This window comes from Symphalangus syndactylus, chromosome 8, assembly GCF_028878055.3.
Source record: "Symphalangus syndactylus isolate Jambi chromosome 8, NHGRI_mSymSyn1-v2.1_pri, whole genome shotgun sequence".
NCBI lineage: Eukaryota > Metazoa > Chordata > Mammalia > Primates > Hylobatidae > Symphalangus > Symphalangus syndactylus.
Window position 1 is genome coordinate 115,184,228 of NC_072430.2, and position 18,968 is coordinate 115,203,195.

The following is an 18,968-nucleotide window of genomic DNA, read 5'->3' on the forward strand; positions in this document are numbered from 1 at the left end:
GTGATGATGAAATATTCTGTAATCTGCACTGTCTGACACTGGAGCCACTGACCATGTTTGGCTATTGAGCACTTGAAACCTGGCTTTGGTGACTGTAGATCTAAATTTTTAGTTTTAAAAGATTTGATTAATTTTTCAATTAAAATAACCACATGTGGCTAGGGGCTGCTATGTTGGATGGCACAGTTCTAAGGCACAGGGCTTGGCACACATACTAAGTCAGCAATAATACTTAATATTGGATTGCATCCAAGAATTTGACAGGAAAATACATTGCTCAGAGAGAATGCTTATCAAATACTTGGGAAAACTAAAATTCAAAATAAGAATAAAAAGAGAAGAAATTAAATTCAATGGGAGATTTAACACACTGATTTGAGACAGAAGAGAATTTAGGTGCAATAGACGAAGCAAATTGACTAGGAAGAGCTGTAGCTGCAAAAATTTAAACTAATACTGACACTGGAAATCCAGAGAAATAGCCATTATATACACCAGCTTGATTTTTTCTTCTCCGAACTCAGAATATGAATTAATTAAAGCAGATTAATGATTAGAATGAACAAAATGCAATAGATTTAATCCAATTACATTTTATTAACAGCATTTCATGAAAATGTTTTCTTAATGCAAGTTAGATCTTCTGGCAATACACTATTTTAATTTCATTGTATTGACTATCAAACTATTATAATTGAATTGTATTGTATTAACTGTTACATGAAATAGCTGGCCCACAGGTATCTGGTTAAAGATGCTTTCGCAGTAGTATTTTATTCTTCTCTCCCTTAGCTCTTTACAAATTATTTTTGCATGCATTTTGAAATGTAGTTATGAGCTAATTTCAATCACTTCTTTGTCTTTTCTATAAAATAAAATCCTAGGGAATTGAAGTTTATATATTTATCCTTCATTTATTTATATTCATAAATTATATTTATATTTAATTTATAAAATATATGCATTTTATTTATATGTTTATATTACTTATATTTATCCTTCATTTATTTATTTTCATAAATGTTTATTGAATGCTGTCTGTGGGCCAGATAATGTGGTAGATTTGGGGAGTAATCTGGTAAATAAGCCAAATGTATTCTTTGCCTTTATGGAACTTAAATCTAGCAGGACAAAGCCTGACTGACGAATAAAAGTTAAGAGACATTAAAAGTATCAGGTGGTAATGGACATGCTAAACTGTATGGTTCTATGTCCATTGCTCCGAACAAAAGAGGCAGTAAAAAGCACAAGAAGTTCAGTATGGATGAGAGCAAACCAAAAGGCTTCACAAATGAGGCTTGGCTTTAGTTGGACTTTGAAGGGCTGCTGAGGGTTGGGGAGAAGTTGGGAAGGTAAAAGTCATGTCAAAGGTATTACAGATGAGGGAAACAACACAAATAAAGTGTATGGAAAGGAGTAGGGGGAAAATAAGACAAATCTGGTTTGAGTGGAAAACAATTATAAAATGACAAAACTGTCTTCTCAACATAGACAGATGGGTGATATTAGTAAGCAGAGATAATTTATGGAGAGGATATCCAACCTGATGCAATGTTGGGACACCTAGGTGAAGATGATTCTCCAAGTTCATATGCATAAAGACCTGGAGCACAGGTCAGATGCTGGAGAACAGGCCACTGATTTTGGAATTGTTAACCAGCCATGCTACTTGCACCCATGACAGTCGCTAAATTTAGAGAGGGAGAGAGGGAAGACAAAAACGGGTAACAAAGGATAGAGCCCTGGGTAGGGGGAGGGGGGAAACCCAAAACTAGTAAATGGTAGTTGTGAGTAATAAAGTAGAGCGGGAAGCCACTTAGTAGAAGCCAGAATATCTTTTTAAAAAATAGATCATCAAAAGGGTCTTGTGATGACAGGTTGAGGAAAATGAAAACTGAGAAAGGGCTCCTGGATTTAGAGTGAGGTCTCTGATTATTACTAATGAGCACATGTATTAGAACAGTAAATGCACTTGCCATTTTTTATAAAAGCAGCAGGGAAGAGGTCGCATAGAGTGTGAAAGCAGGAGATCAGAGATTGTCAGCTTTGCAAATAGAAGACTTCATAGAGGCTAGAAGATTGAGTGGGTTAGTTATTTGTGTATTTTTAAAAGATAACAAGACTTAAATATGTTTGAAGGTGGAAAATAAGAAGGCCTTGGTGTTTTTGAAATTGAACTTGTCACCGCTTTTTATTGTGTTTGGTCTAAACTTGAATCTCTCTTTTCTATTAAATCCTAGTGAGTCCGTTACAGAAGAAACCCTGAAAAGGGCAAAGGAGATTGGGTTCTCAGATAAGCAGATTTCAAAATGCCTTGGGCTTACTGAGGCCCAGACAAGGGAGCTGAGGTTAAAGAAAAACATCCGCCCTTGGGTTAAACAGGTAAAGGAGTTTCCCTTTTCCCCCACCCCCAACTGACAGGATTTCTGTGGTTAAATGTAGGCACCCATTCAAAAGGCCATTGTCAATAAAAAGAGGAGTGGGATTAAGAAGTGACACTAATCCGGTTGACGCTCATAATGTCACCAATTTTATTCAGCACATGATTAATTCTTACTTAAAAGGGAAAGAAGGAAAGGACACTAGGATGTAAAGATAAGAGTGAGTACCTGATTTTCTTGGCCTAACGGAACAAAACAAAACAAAAATTTTAACACTCTCTCCTCTGCTTTTTGACCTGTGTTCAAATATGTAAGTAGTTAAGAAATCCTTAGTGTAATCGAAGGACTTGAAATTTCCTAGCATGGTGGCTGACCCTCTTGAAAATAATAGTTATCTCCTTTGGCACTAACTTTTTACAGGGTAATACTTTATATTAAGTGCCCCATCATTATGGTTCATTTAGTATTCATTGTGATAGGGCTGGGCATAATGAGCTCATCTAGTATTCATGACAATCATGCATGAACATTCATAGGTGTGCTGTTGTGATTTTTTTTCTTTGGCCTTTAATGGAAGGGATGTCTTGGTTTAAAGTACCACCAGCTGGTTTTTGTCCTTTAAAATCATTGACTTTTCTCTGTGTGCTCAAGGGGCACATGCATACCCTTAGGTCTCAAGCTTGATACTAAATATTTTCCACTCAGCGATTACTATCTTTCTTCCTTCTCACCTGCCTTACACCAGCTTGCCCTGTCAGCCCCAAATTCTTGCTCACTAAGCTGAGTTACTGGCCCCTGAGGGTAGAATTGATTTCCAAATATGTTCAATGAGATCTTGTTCTCCCCCCGTTCATCCCCTATGGCTTTATGATATTTGTGTCATCCCACCGCTCAGTGCCACAGGCAACTTAAATCCTGCGCATTAATTTGCAAGCCAAAGAGATGCTTACATATAGGTCATTTTGCTCAGATTTTAGATTTCATATACAGCTGCTTTTAGAGAGCTGTTGGGGTAAGTCTTCCTAGTAACCAGTTGACTATAAGACCACTTTGCAATGTTCATGAGAGTTACTATTACTACTAGTGATCCAATGCCCTGTTTCTCAAGTGATAACTAGACCATATCATTATTTTCTCTCTCTTATTTTCAGGATTAGAAAGCAATTCCATGGGTCATACATTTTCCTGTCTGCATACTTTACAGTAATAGGAATTAAAGGAATATGTATATAACGCACAAAAAATTTAGTCTTGAAAAAATTATGATAACATTCTTATTTATTTGTTGTCTCTTACAGATTGATACACTGGCTGCAGAATACCCATCAGTAACAAACTATCTCTATGTTACCTACAATGGTCAGGTAGGAATGGGCAAATTGGCATATCCAGAAAGCTCTAGATTTGGTAGACAGTTCACATTAGGGAATGTATATTTTTTACCTCTTTGGATATCTAGGTAATAAAAAATGGCATCATGTGTGTCAGATATGATGATATGTTTCTTTACTCAGTCTTTTAAGAACTTCCTTAAGATAATGAAATCAAACAAAAAATTAAGGACAATGACTACATGATCATACAATTATGCTATGTCCTTATGACTATTTAATTTAAAAATATTCTGCCATATCTATTTTTTATAAATAAGTAGGGCTTGTATAACACTTTATATTTAGGGTTTCCAGAGACTAATAGAGAATACATGTTAACAAGAGGAAGAATGAGAAATAAATACTTAATGATAGGACAAATAGTTTAATTAAATGGAATAATAACACATAATGATTTCTGCATCTTCCTTTTCTTATTTCCTCAGGAGCATGATATCAATTTTGATGACCATGGAATGATGGTGCTAGGCTGTGGCCCATATCACATTGGTAAAATAATAAATTTTATGTGTATAGGATTTTACACAATTTATATAGTTTTCTTCATACATGTTAACTCCATTATTCCAAGAACTATGTCAAATAAATGCTGTAATATATGTTTTGCAAATTAGGAAGCTGGGGTTCAGAAAAATAAAACCCAAATATGCACAGCTATTTAGTGGTAGAGTGGGATTCAAATGCGGGTCTCAACTACAAATTCTGTCTCCTCTCATTTCACCGTGTAGCTTAATTTCCATCCTTTTTAAGTGAATTGAGCCTCTCACTGGAGTTGGGAATGGATTAGACTTTGACCTTTTATCCTCTAGCATAGTTTTTCATAAGGATCTATATTTACTCAAGGACTATATACATTAGCCAGAAATTATATTGCAGATATCATCTCTGACCTCATCCTATGTAACATATATGACTTTTGTTTACATCAAATGCAAAAATCTTGTCTCTTTGGTGCATGGGTAGAGCATTATGTAGGTGAATTAAAACATAATCACCAGAGATTATGACATTTCTCTCCATTCAATTAAATAACCACTAAAGATTATTATAGACACAAGTATGTATTTTAATGGACAGTGATATTAGTCAACATTTGGATTTAATATTTAATCTCTGCAAAGCATTATAATATGGAAATGATAAAATCTATGATTTGAATATATGTAGTCTTATTCTATTATTTTAAGCATAGTTTATTTTACTTTTTACAATGAACTAAGAGCTTCAGGATATGTTAGTTTACCAATCTTTGGACAAATCTTGAAGTAGGACAAAAATGTTTTATCTTGACCACCTTAGTCATTGTCTTAGTCCATTTGTGCTGCTGTAACAAAATACCTGAGATTGGGTAATTTATAAATAAATTCTTACAGTTCTAGGGGCTGGGAAGTCCAAAATCGAGTGCCAGGAAGTTCAGTTGTCTGGTGAGACATAGGTCTCTGCTTCTAAGATGGCGCCTTAAACCTTTTGCCCCCCGTAAGGAAGGAATGCCATTTTTACATGGCAGAAGGCACAAGAGCACAAAGGGAACTAGTTCCCTCCATTAAACCCTCACTCCCGTTTTTTTCTGGGACAAGGTCTTACTATGTCACCTAGGCTGGAATGCAGTGGTATGATCATGGCTCACTGTAGCCTTGATGTCCCAGGCTCAAGCACTCCTCCCACCTCAGCCTCCCTAGAACCTGGGCCTATAGGCATGTGCCATCATGCTTGGCTTATTTATTTTTATTTTTACTTTTTGTAGATATGGAATTTTTCTATGTTGTCCAGGCTATCTCACACTTCTGGACTCAAGCGATCTTCCTGCCTCAGCCTCCCAAAGTGCTGGTATTACAGGCAGGAGCCACTACAGCCAGCAAGCTTTTCTAAGGGCATTAATCTATTCATGAGGGATCTGCACTTATGAACTAAAACCCTCCTAAAAGGCCCCACCTCCCAGCACCGTTGCACTGGTGACTAAGTGTTCCAACACATGGATTTCAGGGGACACGTTCAGACCATGGCAGTTATCTTATGGCTAAATAGCCTGACCGTTTCACCAGCATCTATCTGTCTACTCTCTGGAGTACTTTATCTTCCTTTTCAAATTTTACCCATTTATGCAGTAATTCTGCATTATATCAGGATCCAAAGAAGACTAGTCAAGCTAATAATCAAGTGTGTGCTTACTTGATAGTTGGCATTAATATGCCAGTATATTTGAATAATGTATTTTCGCAAGAATTTTTAGAAGACAATATCTTAATGCAAAGAATTTGTACAAGTCTGTGGACTTTCAATTCTATGGCATCCCAGTAGACGTGATATTTTGAGGTGTTTAGGCCATTATTACATTTCAGATTTCTTTATAGAAGGTCACTCACTCTGCATGGGTGGCCTTGCCAAGTTTAAAAGGATATGCTTGGAAAGGATAGGACTTTTCAATCAATCAGCATATGTCAGAGCTGCAAGGCACCTCAGGGATCATTAGGTTCAGCCCTCAGACAGCAGATTAAGTGGAAAGGCTGAAAAAGGAGCTCAAGTATCCTGATCAGTGGATTAACTATTTTTGTGTATTGAAGTCAATATATTCACTTTGAATTTCTTTTCAGTAAGTGAGGGTTATTTTTATCATTAAAATTACCTCCCATTAACATTGAAGTTCTAAATACTTCAAATAGTGAGATTTTCTATTGCGGAATTTGGCATATATGACAAGCCAATATTTCCTTGCTGTTTAATTAGTACCTGTTTTTCCTACTACTAATATAGCATGCGTCATGGGTTTGAAATTTATATTTTGGAGTTTAAAAAATTGAATTGAAAGTCATTAGCTTCCTTAGCCTGGACTCACTGGTGATACATTTCTGCTTCTCTTTGTATTGTAACTTCGTGCTTCTCTTATCCCTTTTGCCAATCTCATTGTCTCTGCAGGCAGCAGTGTGGAATTTGATTGGTGTGCTGTCTCTAGTATCCGCACACTGCGTCAACTTGGCAAGAAGACGGTGGTGGTGAATTGCAATCCTGAGACTGTGAGCACAGACTTTGATGAGTGTGACAAACTGTACTTTGAAGAGTTGTCCTTGGAGAGAATCCTAGACATCTACCATCAGGAGGTAAGAAAAGAAAAACAGAAAAAAAGAATACCGATACATGCAGTATACACTTTATATATATGCATTCAGGTATGCAGATACATACAGTAATTCCTCTTAGAAGAAAGGGCTGCCAGTGGCATCCATTGTCTTATTTTGTAGTAAAACTCTAAAAAAATCACTCCATTCTTATATTTTTGAGCCCCTGGCACAGAGTCATTATTTTTCACAAAAAGTTTACTTTTTCTTTCTAAGGGTTTCAGCTAGATTGAAAACTCTACTTGGTAACATGTGCCTGATACATATTAACCAATACAAGATGATCCCTTATAAATATCTTGCAGAGTGATTTAATTGGTCATCTAGACATACAATAAACAGCCTTTTTCTAGTTTGTGTGATGTGGTTTAATGATGAACAGTTCCCTGAAAATAGTCAATTGCTCACAAAAGACCAGTTAATTCCTTGTTCCATCAGATGAAGCCATTAGTCTTCAGTTTAAGATCAATGAGTTCATTGTGAATAATTTTGTTTCCTTTATAGCTTTCACTTACAGTTGCTCCTCCATTCCCATCCCAATATTACTGAGTATCTTCACTGTGAATTCATGTGATTGCAGATTACTATTAAGACTGTAGAACAAAATAAATTATCTTATAATTAAAATAAAAACTACTGGAAAATTTTAGAGTGATGTCCAGTAGTTAGGCCTTTGATATTATTACAGTTATTATTATTACTTTTTACCAGAAAATCATCTTTATGTGGAAAATATGGTCAATTAGAGGGAAAAAAGTACTAAATTGGAGCCAAAATACTTAAATTTTAGTTTTGACTGACAACGTCATTGATTTCTTTAAGTTACATGAATTCTCTGTGCTTTATCTTTATTTTAAATGAATCATATGAGTATAAACACATGCTACTTGCAAATACTGTGAAGTTAACATGGAGTTTATGGCCAAAGTCAGATTGTAAAGTATAAAGTATAGTGCTAGAATAATGTTATTATTTTACTATTACAAAAGAAAGTAGACAAGTTTAGGAAGGATGTATAATTATAGTTGTCTACTTGGGCCTGGCCTACCAGTCCTTTAATAAAATTGATCCATTAAATAGAATATATAGCATTTTTTAGACCACTCTCTGACATGCTTGTTTTTAAATCACTCCTTAATATTCATTTCAGATAGACAGGTGGGCATCAAAATAAGTGCATCCTACAAATATTTCTTGAACACCTTGTAAATCTAGGTTCAGTATGATAGAAAGCTAGAAAAACAGGTTCTTATCTTCAAGACATTAACAATAAAACTAGTATCTGTGATACAAATATGAAAAATCAAATACTAATTTAAAAATATTAAAAAACATTACAGATGATAGCAGCAGGCATTTTGCATATAATTAATTATGTCCTCACGAAATGGTTTAAAGAAAGATGAAAAACTTCTATGACTGTTTTTGGATACAATTATACATGGCTCTTAATGAGATTCGTTTACTAAAACTGAAGTCATTATTATAGAAAGAAATAAGTTGGGCCTTCTTTGAAACTAATTGGTATTTAAAATATAGTATTACTATACATTAGGAGGTAATTTAAAATATGTTGGAGGACATAATATGATGTACATATGTAAATGCAGACAGTGGTACTTCTGTCACAAAACAAGTTGAATGAATGAATTAATGACAGACATTAATTAGTGATAGGCAAAACCCATTAGAGAATGCATGACTCGAGACAGATTTGAGGTTCATTTATATCATTTGGCTTAATTGTAATTAAATGTAATCCTCAAATACTGCCTAAACTGTAAAATATCTTTTACTAAAATGTAAATTAGTAAAATATAAAGTATCATCCTTCTCATTGGCAGGTGTACAGATAGTAGAATTTTATAAATTGGAGATAATTCATGAAATTCCAAAAACCAGGGCCATTTGTATTGAGGCAAATACGATTTCTGTTAGAAAAATTTTCTCACATTGCAATCTTTCTATAATACATCTAATTGTGCATAAAAATAAGGACTAACCAAAGTGATTAGTGGCCAGGGTAAGTTAAGATGTTCTCAAATAAACTTGAAGTATTTCCTTTTCATGTTTTTCTATTGAAAATAAGTTTCTGGTATGATTGAAACTTGGATATTGTTTCAGAAATATTCTTGTGCTATGGTAAGTTAGTGATATCAGGTTTAAAAAAACAGAAAACTAAGATGGGTAAAAAGGATACAAACAGATCTAGGTATGATTAATGGAATTTTGGGAGCTAATGGAATTTTGGGCCTAAATATTTTAGAAATCTATTAAACAATATTTGAAATTTAGAATATTTTATTTCAGTAGATTTCTTGAAACTATTCAGGCATGATGGCTAGGATAAGGATGATGATTTACCTGTGTAGGTTACCAGGTTCTCATCCCTATGTTCCTACATGTCCCATGATATTTGGTGTTGGATCAATTTAAGATTGGATTATTCCATAAAACTCTGCTATATTAACATTTTACAAACATGTTCTTATACTGAATTCCTTTTGCCATGTGGGCAAAACCTGCACGACACCATCACATTGTTACTCTAAAAGATTCCTGAGGCCATGATTTGTCTTCCCAATGATGACCTCTGATTCTAGTTGTCAATGATGAGAATTTGGTTTTGTGCTGAAAGCTTTTCTGCTACTTTTCAAAAAAAAAAAGTAGTTTTTTTAAAATAGCTTTTCTCTTATTCTTTAACATTAACTACACCTGAAACCAGCCAGAAAAGTAGACTTAAGATTCTAATATTTGGTCTATTACTTTAGCATAGCTGAAAGTGTATTAGTTGCAGCATAGTTGAAATTACAATCTATAGAGTTGAGTTCAGGCCAGGGATGGTGGCTCATGCCTGTAATCGCAGGATTTGGGGAGGCTGAGGAGGGTAGATCACTTGAGGCCGGGAGTTCAAGACCAGCCTGGACCCCATCTCTACTAAAAATAAAAAAAAATTAGCTGGGTATGGTGGTGCATGCCTATAATCCCAGCTACTAGGGAAGCTGAGGCACGAGAATTCCTTGAACCTGGGAGGTGGAGATTGCAGTGAGCTGAGATCATGCCACTGCACTCCAGCGTTCACATACAAGCTCTATACATGTATTTGCTAGATAGGAGATATGGGCGAGTCACTTCACCTTCACTGAGCCTCAGTTTCTTTAGCTGTAAAATGGGGACAGTAATAATCACCTCAGAAGAATAGTGTGAAAGTCAAAACAGATATTCCAGGATACATAGTAGAGTCTTTATTAAAGGGTAGCAGCTATTATCTTACTATTGTTTTGAATTTATTGCAAAACAGAATTTTTAATTCCTTAAAAAGCAGAAATTTATTTAAAAACAAGCTAATTTAATACAGCTAATTTGAAAAATATTGATGTGTTTATTGAAGCCTTTTATTACACTTTAAGCTCCTATTTAGTCTAATTGACTCAAACTTTTGCTATAAATCACTACTTCTCCCTCAGTTTAAAAAAATTATTCTAAAATCCTTCATATAAGAGATTTTTTGTATCCATTTAATGGAGTAATTTGTTTTTAAGTCTCTAAAACATTAACAACACTGCTGATAAACCCAACATAGTAAGAAAATAAAAAGATTATAGCAAAGAGAGTAATTATTTTTAAAGGTTTTTGCAAAAATTTATAGTGAACATATTTTAAAATAAAAATAGTTTAAGTACACTTAAAAATATGCAAAATGGTGGATTATTATTTTCAGTACTGTTTACAATGCCTTTAAGAACTCAATTGCAGGGTGTTTGTTTAGTTACACAGTACCGTAATTGCTCTCAGTGAGAAATTAGCCTCATCCCTTATAAGAGTATTTCAGAACAATTTTAAATAATGACAAAATATATTTGGCACATATCTATCACTTTGGCAATTCTACTAATATTCATTAGTGGGTCATTAGGTCACACTCAAATTATGCTAAGCTCAATGGCCTATCAGATGTATGATTTTTGATATTAATAATCATGTCTTATTTATTTATACACTTACAGTATATAGGACCTTTAATGTTTAGTGTTTAGGCAGGTATTATTCTAATTTTATAGACAAGAAGACTAAATGTTGGGGGAAAGTTCAGTCTTCTTGTCTATAAAATTAGACAAGAAGGGGTGGGTGGTGCACAGAAGGAACCAAGTTAGGCAGGGACTTCAACTGGAAATCTATTTCCTCACCGTCTCACGCTGGTTTACCCTCACTACTACAACAACACCTGTCTTGAGAAACTTTGAGATTTAGTGGACTATTTTTTTTATCTTGAAGTTTTGACTGCTAGTAGGAGATTTGGGCTTATGGAAGAAAATCTTATATAAATCAACATCTGAAATAAGGCTAAAGATTCTGGCACTGTTTGTAAAGCAAGTAGTAAGGCAGTAGGAACTAAAATCAGTTACTAGGTACTGTCGACAGGTACTAAGGCTGCAGTAAAGGAGAGGGGAAGGTGGAAGGTCATCAAAGCGGAAGGACATCAAAGTGAGACCTGAGATCTAGGCTGGACCTAACGGGTAGCTAAAGGTTAGACAAGCTGGAAGAGAAGAGAAAGGAAACAACAGCCAGGGAAGTTTCAGTGGTGCAGAGAATTTGTTAGTGGGAAAGTACCTAGTTGGGGCTAATGAGTAGTCTTTTTGAGGCTGAGAGGGGTGATAATAGATAAGACTGGAAAGTCTTAAGTGCCCTGGGGGTCAAAAGTTTATACTTTATTCTCTAGGCAATGGAAACCTTTGGAGAACTCTGAGTGTAGGAGCAATTTGATGAAGCAGTCTTGCTTAATCTGAGTGTGAAATGCTGAGATGGAGGTGTACGGGAGAAGGGACTGTTAAAAGGGGAAATCTGTATTCAGTTAGGAATTTCCAGCAGTAGTCCAGGAATTAAATGATTATAGCATAGAGTACATGGCAAACATTTATTGACTTGATTTGCCTTTCCATTTGCCACACATGTGAATGTCACAAATGATATTCATGTGTACTTGTATGGAAATCTTGCACAGATTTTAGCATCTAAGTGCCTGGAAAGTCAAAACTTTGTGGCATCATTTAACAGTATTCATTGGTAGGAGAGATGTAAATATCACAATCAGGTTAAGAATTATCAGTAAGGAAATAGACACAATATTAGCATATTTGTCCATTCATAATGAAGTTACTCCATTGGCTGATATTGTGAGTGTCTTTTCCAGGCATGTGGCGGCTGCATCATATCAGTTGGAGGCCAGATTCCAAACAACCTGGCAGTTCCTCTATACAAGAATGGTGTCAAGATCATGGGCACAAGCCCCCTGCAGATCGACAGGGCTGAGGATCGCTCCATCTTCTCAGCTGTCTTGGATGAGCTGAAGGTGGCTCAGGCACCTTGGAAAGCTGTTAATACTTTGGTAAGGAGAGAAACAAGTATCTGTTTTTAACGTTCTATTTTGAAGAGCTGTAACCTGAATGTTGACTATTGGATATGTTAACTACAGGGCAGATAGAATGCATACACTTAGTGAATTTACTTTAAAGTTGTTGTATATCCATGATTGCAGTTAATACTGATTATGAGTTGATAGCAGTATTCTCATTAAGATTCAGATAATGAAAATAATTTCAAACCAGTTTTGAACAAGATTTGATATTTAGAATCAGAAGCTAGGAATTTTATGTATTTCAGTGTCCAATTTACATTTTAATGGTGCCTTTAGAGAATAAAGAAGCTGGGTTACCACTTGAGCTAATGATACATTCTGTAATTTTATTGCATATTTTAAAATATTCATACATTTTTGTTGTTGTTTCTATTAATTAGAATGAAGCACTGGAATTTGCAAAGTCTGTGGACTACCCCTGCTTGTTGAGGCCTTCCTATGTTTTGAGGTACCACTATATATTGTTTTCCAAAACAATGATTCAAAAATTGGGAGATACAGAAATGCACGCTGTATGCTAATAGCACTAGGGTTCTATATGTAGTAATTTATAAATCCATTAACAATTTCCAAACCATCATAGCCAGTTTAAGGACCAATGTGTGGTCTTCTAGTTTAATGCTTTCCCTTCAGGGAGTGGACATAGGAAGACTACAGTTCTTCATCTAGAAGTGTAGAGTAAGGCATCTCCTTACCAAACAGAGAGGGTAGCTTTATATTAGAGGACAATTTAAAAAAGACACACACAAATTGAGGTATCTCTCGCCAGCATGTTTTCTGATACCCAGAAATGACAGCTTATCTTTGACTATTGTCAGCACCTTCTGATAGTGCCTTTGTTTTAACATTTTCAGTTTTTGAGATCAGATTGTTTAATAGATAAATTATAATGGTGAGGAACAGGGACAGTGAGGATCTTTTATATTAAACTTTAAAACAAAGTTTTATCATAAAAGGAGAAGTTGTGAATTATCACTTACTTTCTTCAGATGTTACCACATGTAAGGAATGACTTCACTAAACGGGATAATAAAAGAAACACAATTTGCTTTGCACAATTTGAAAGCGTAAATGGAATTTGAGATGGGTTCCTTTAAAATGATGAAAATGAAAAATTTCAAACGAGGTGGAAATCTTTTTATTTAAATGTCATTTTGTGTAAACCATAGTCTAATAATACTACCTCTTTGAGGAGTTAATGTAAATTAATTTAAACATGCACACATTTAAGGAAGGATGGAAAAAAAAAACAGCTTTGACTATCACACTTCTTTTCCCTTTTTTGCAATCTATATCTTTGTTCCAGTTTCATATACTCTGAATGATAAGCATTATTGCTCTAGCCTTCCTCTCTTAAACAAATGAAGCAATTGAAAGCCCTTTAGGCAGAAATTTGTAATAGGATAAACTGGTGAGGTGATGGATATATAAATAACTTGATTGACTTTCTGTAATGTATACATAGATCAAAACATCACATAATACCTCATAAATATATGCGATTACTATTTGCCAATTACATTTTAACATTGAGAAATTTGTAGTAGTGTAAAAGAGGTAAATGCTGCTGTCTAAAAGCAAAGTAATATTTTTGTTATTTTTATTTTTGCTTTGTTACTCCTCTCCTACCCTCCCAACCCATTTTGAAAATGTCAAAATTCAGAGTAAATTGATTTCAGATAGCATTTTTTCTCAAGCATTTAAAAAGAAAGGATATAGTTGAAAAGGTTTTATTCAGATACTGCACATTATATTAGCAAATATTACTTTAAAAATTGATTCATTTGCAATCTGGTTGAGGGAGTAGCATAACCTGCTTTGACAACAGAGCAGTAGGCTAAGATCAGCTGTTGATAATGAACTCTGAAGAAACAGGTTAGGGAAATCAGGTTCTGGGCTGAATCCTGTTAAGGCTTAAGAATTACCTGGGACCAGCAGAGTTTTAATATAGTAAATAAGAAGGGGCAAACTTTGGAGAAGTATAATTTCTAAAGCTACCAGGATTCCCTTTGGGAATTAATACAGGTTTACCGAACCCCACACCTTTCCTTCTTCCATCCTCAGCTTCATCAGTTTTATACTTTGGTTGATTGTCCTGGTGATTAAATGGAGAAAAGTCTCAATTTAGCACGAGGCACCTTCTTATTCAGCCCTGACTGGAACTAGAGATGGTCTGGAACTGTTCTGAGAACCAATCAAGTCTAGTATTAGCATAAACCTGACCTGCATTTTTTCCCCCTCCCTTTCCAGTGGGTCTGCTATGAATGTGGTATTCTCTGAGGATGAGATGAAAAAATTCCTAGAAGAGGCCACTAGAGTTTCTCAGGTAGTGTCCAATTTCTTTGTAGTGACTTTTATCTCTTAAATGCAATCTTACTTTGTATGTTTTCTTTTCACACAATGTGTTAGAATGAGTTTTCTTTTTTCCTCTTCTACCCTCTAGCCTCCTAAAAGAATGAGAAAACTTGAAGGCATTAAATTATAACTAGATTTTTAAGGTTGGTGGAAAAAGAGGAATACCTGTGCATATTTTAACAAAACAGATTTTAGACTCCAGGAGTCTAAAAGGACAATGATTTTTGTTTCTCTCATGAATTAGACGCTGGTCAGGGTATTTCTGGAATTCCCAGTCTCAAGGGCTGCTCAACCATGCTCACCATTAACAAGTGAAAGCTTTCCTGATTTTTAATTTTCACATCTGGGAACTTTGCCTTAGTCAAACATGCAACTTTAATAGCAAGTCCCTCACTCAACTATTTTTTATTTTTTCGTGTTGGCACATTCAATTTGTGAGTTAATACAAGCATTTCTTATTTTGTGGCAACTCATCCACCTTCTTCCACTACCCCCCAGCCTTTACTTTCTCCTTCAGTGTTACCTCAGCATGATCCATTTAAAATTTACCCAGTGGGGTTATTGATCTTGTATTGTAGAGGATAAAAGTAATGTTTTCCTTTTAAAAGCTTTCAAAAGCTTGTTGGGGCTTTTTTTTTTTTTTTTTTTTTTTTTTTTTAAAGGGGGAACAATTTGTAGAGAAGAGTTTGATGTTAGGCAAGTGGAATTCGGAGGGAGGAAGAGTGAAATCAGGAGCATTTCAAAGAGGAATAAAGTGCGGGGACTGTTTCTGCACACATGACGCTGGATCCCTCTTCTGTGTATGATAGCTGCTCCCCAAGGAAGTTTAAGTGGTAAGAGTAGAGAAGAATAAAGAGTGAGAAGAGGCAGAGAGTGTAAAAAAAGAAAACCAGGTAGATTTTGAATTCATGTTTGTGTGCAAATCAGATAGCTGAGAAAGGAATCCTTCCAGTGGGTCAGTTTTCATTAATGGAGTGAGACACCAACTGTCTTCTCCTCTATTTTATTCCCGGCCAGGGGTCCTGCCATGTGGCCCTTTTCAGAGGCTGGCTACTGTACTCAGCTGGTCTCATGTGAGTGATGAGGCAGGTGTCCCCTCTTGTCTGCCTTTTTCCATTAGCATATAGATATAATCCATATGGGACCAAAGTTTAACAATAGAGATGCTGTGATTGAATACTTTACAGTTCAATGTTCCCTATCAAACTACAGCAGCATCTGGGACACTAAATTCAATGACTCTAGAGTAAAACCAGCCCCAATCAATCAGTAATCTATGTATGCATTTATTTATTTATAGCACCTGTTATATGGTGGCATTGTTCTCAGTACCAGGAATTATACTCATGAAAAGAAAGATATGGTCTCTACTGTCACATAGGACTTCTTTTTGCTAGGCTCAACAGACTTCAAATAATTACAATTAAATATCATGAGCAATGAACATTGCAATAGAGAAAATACAGCATGTTGAGGGAGAGTGTGAAAGTCTTGGGCTCCAGTCCCTGAGGAAGGGACTTTTAAATTGATACCTGATGGTTGATTCAGAATTAACTGGGCAAATGGCTTACATTGTGGGAGTAGGAGGAAGAAAGAAACAGCATGTATGAAGGCCTGAAGGTGAAAAAGAGTAGGGAGTTTCTCAAAACTGATAAAACATTCCTTATATGGCTAGGAAATCAAACATGATGCTGATTATTAATGATGGTGCAGAAGTAGTCAGGGATCAGATAAAGAAGACTTTATTGGTCATTATAATGAGTTTGAATTTTAGTCATATTTTTTATTTTAAAAAGATTAGTGTGCTGTAGTACACCGAGTGAATTATGGGGCAAGACCAAATTCACGGAAAGAGGTGAGTTGTTGCTATAGCTCAGGGTAGAGATGACAGTGCCTCGGATTAGAGTAATGACACTAAAGATGGAGAGAAATAGTAAGAACATGCATTGAAAGAATTAGTGAATGAATGGAGGTGGAGGGTGAAAGAGGATAAAGGATAACTCCTGAGTTTTCTGCCTTGGATAACTGGGTAGACAGTGATGCCATTTATTGAGATAGGGAACACTGAGGGAGGAGAAAAGCATAGAGGGAGGAATTATGTATTTATTTTTTAACCGTTTGAATGTGAACTGCCTGTGAGGAATCCAAGTGGAGATGATTTAAAGGCAAGGGTTATTATAATAGGTTTGGAATTGAGGACCAAGATCACGGCTAGAGATAGAGAAGTAAATATAGATTTTGAAATAAATAGCATATCATTTTAATTGAAGATTTGAGAATGGAAGCACTCACTGAGGGAGAGAGTATAGAAGAAAAGGAACAGCTAAGACAGACACTAGAGGAATACTGTCATTTAAGGCAGAGAGGAGAAGAAAGAACCACGAATGAGCTGAAGAAAGAAGCACGAAAATGTAGTTTACAGATACCAAAGGAAAAAAGTGTTTTTCAGAAGGCCAGCCTTGTATAATGCTGCATTTCATGATAGTGGCCAGAAGGAGTTTGTGTTCAGAGGCAAAAGGGATATTCAGAGAAGGATTCAGGGAGGAGATAGCATATGACCTAGGCCTTGAAGGGTGAGTTGAGATTTGAAAGATGAAGCTGAGGAGAAAAGATAGAATGCACGTGGGGAAGAGACACATGGAAGCAAGTGAATGCAGGGCCTGGTAAGAAGACAGTGGCCCAGGTTGTTTTAGCCTATGGCACAGAGGAGAAGATATCTAACCCTGGAGATCTTCCCTCAACCCCTTCATTTAGTCTGGAGGAAAGCAAGTGGGGCTTAGGTTGTGGAGGGCATCCCGACCCTGACGTGGAGGAAATGAGTGTGGGAAGCACTTCAAGATGAGAAGTGTCTGAAACAGCCAAGAAAGGAAGGACTTTTGAAGATTAATAAATAAAAATGCTTGATTTTACAGTTACAAATGTCATACTCTAGAAGTGGCATAAGACAAATCAACTCGAGGTAAAGGATTTCATCTTTGGCCCAATAAGGCCAAAAGAAAATGTTACTCTCATTCTGAGTTCTCCCACAATTCTCAAAGAGAAATATGATTTAGGGAGTTGTAGTGCTTAGAAAAGATAAGGGTAGAAAGGAAGAAATATTCTGAACCAATAATAATATATCATTATAAAGTAGAAAAATATTCATGATTCTGGTAGCAGAGAAAGAAGCCATATTCTGCTTCCTCCTTAGTCCCCTCTTTTCTCTAATTGGCCTGGATGCCTATACTTGAGGATTCAGAACTTATGGTCAGTTTGCTGAGCACTCAAAGTTGGAGAAAGGCTCTCTGCCTCACTGTAAGCAGAGAACAACCTTGTTCTTACATCACAGATTAGGTAATGAGTTTATGTAGTATGTTCAGCCTTGAGTGTTTTGCAAGTATTGCCCCGATACTTGTAATACTTAAGGTACATGGCTTATTGACACTATATGCATAGTGGTAGCTAAATGTTCTGCTCCTCTGTTTTCCTTCGTGACAGGAGCACCCAGTGGTGCTGACAAAATTTGTTGAAGGGGCCCGAGAAGTAGAAATGGATGCTGTTGGCAAAGATGGAAGGGTAAGTGCTTTATTCTCATCTCCTTCATTCCTGCCTTCTCGTCATTTTTTTCTTTAACAGTTTTGAAATATTGAGAGGTTAGAATTCATGATATCTATAAAACAGGTCTCCAGTAATAGTGGAGAAGCTGTAAAAAAAAATCAAATTCTCTGACAATTCAGTTGATGTGTCATGGGTATCATGTTTCCTATGTTTCATACTGTTAGAATTTCTCTGATGATATTCAAAAGTAATTATCATCCTGTACTCATCATTCCCTTTGAATAGATTTTCTCTCTCATTTTCTTTTGTCTGTGGCTTTCCTTTTATGTTTCAATGGATATTATGAAAACATCTAATACTTTTCTTTCTGAAGTTCCCAATCGAATTCTGGTTTTTCTTCTTTCATTTCCCAGCCTCCTCCCTTTTTATTGGGTTAATAAAGGCAAAGTCAAACAGAGTAAAGTGGATAAGGATAATAATATTAAATTGGCTTACCATATCACATCTTGTATTTCTAATACAATGAATACCTCCAACTTCAAGGAGAAATGAAAATATGAAGAATATTTTACTTTAGTTTTATAGTTGTATTAATAATGCATTTGTGACTTCTCTTAAAATGTAGTAAGTTATGTTATAGGGAGTCTATGCCATTTTACTTGCTTTAAGGAAAAATACAAAGTTGGCATTCATCTTCTGCTTTACAAATACTTCAAAACACTACTGAAGATGTTAAATCTTTTTCTTCTTTTCCTTCCAGATTAGCAGTTCA

The 18,968-nt window shown here is 35.6% G+C and overlaps 1 protein-coding gene across 1 annotated transcript in view; it reads left to right on the forward strand.

Moving 5' to 3' along the window:
• Nucleotides 1–18,968, forward strand: part of CPS1 (carbamoyl-phosphate synthase 1) — a 156,906-nt gene that overhangs the window by 116,570 nt on the left and 21,368 nt on the right. The window contains exons 23-30 of the mRNA XM_055290483.2: nt 2,241–2,382; nt 3,680–3,745; nt 4,201–4,264; nt 6,689–6,870; nt 12,080–12,274; nt 12,685–12,752; nt 14,555–14,630; nt 18,137–18,214. Of these exons, the coding sequence (XP_055146458.1) occupies nt 2,241–2,382; nt 3,680–3,745; nt 4,201–4,264; nt 6,689–6,870; nt 12,080–12,274; nt 12,685–12,752; nt 14,555–14,630; nt 18,137–18,214 (871 nt within the window). The remainder of the gene's footprint in view (nt 1–2,240; nt 2,383–3,679; nt 3,746–4,200; nt 4,265–6,688; nt 6,871–12,079; nt 12,275–12,684; nt 12,753–14,554; nt 14,631–18,136; nt 18,215–18,968) is intronic.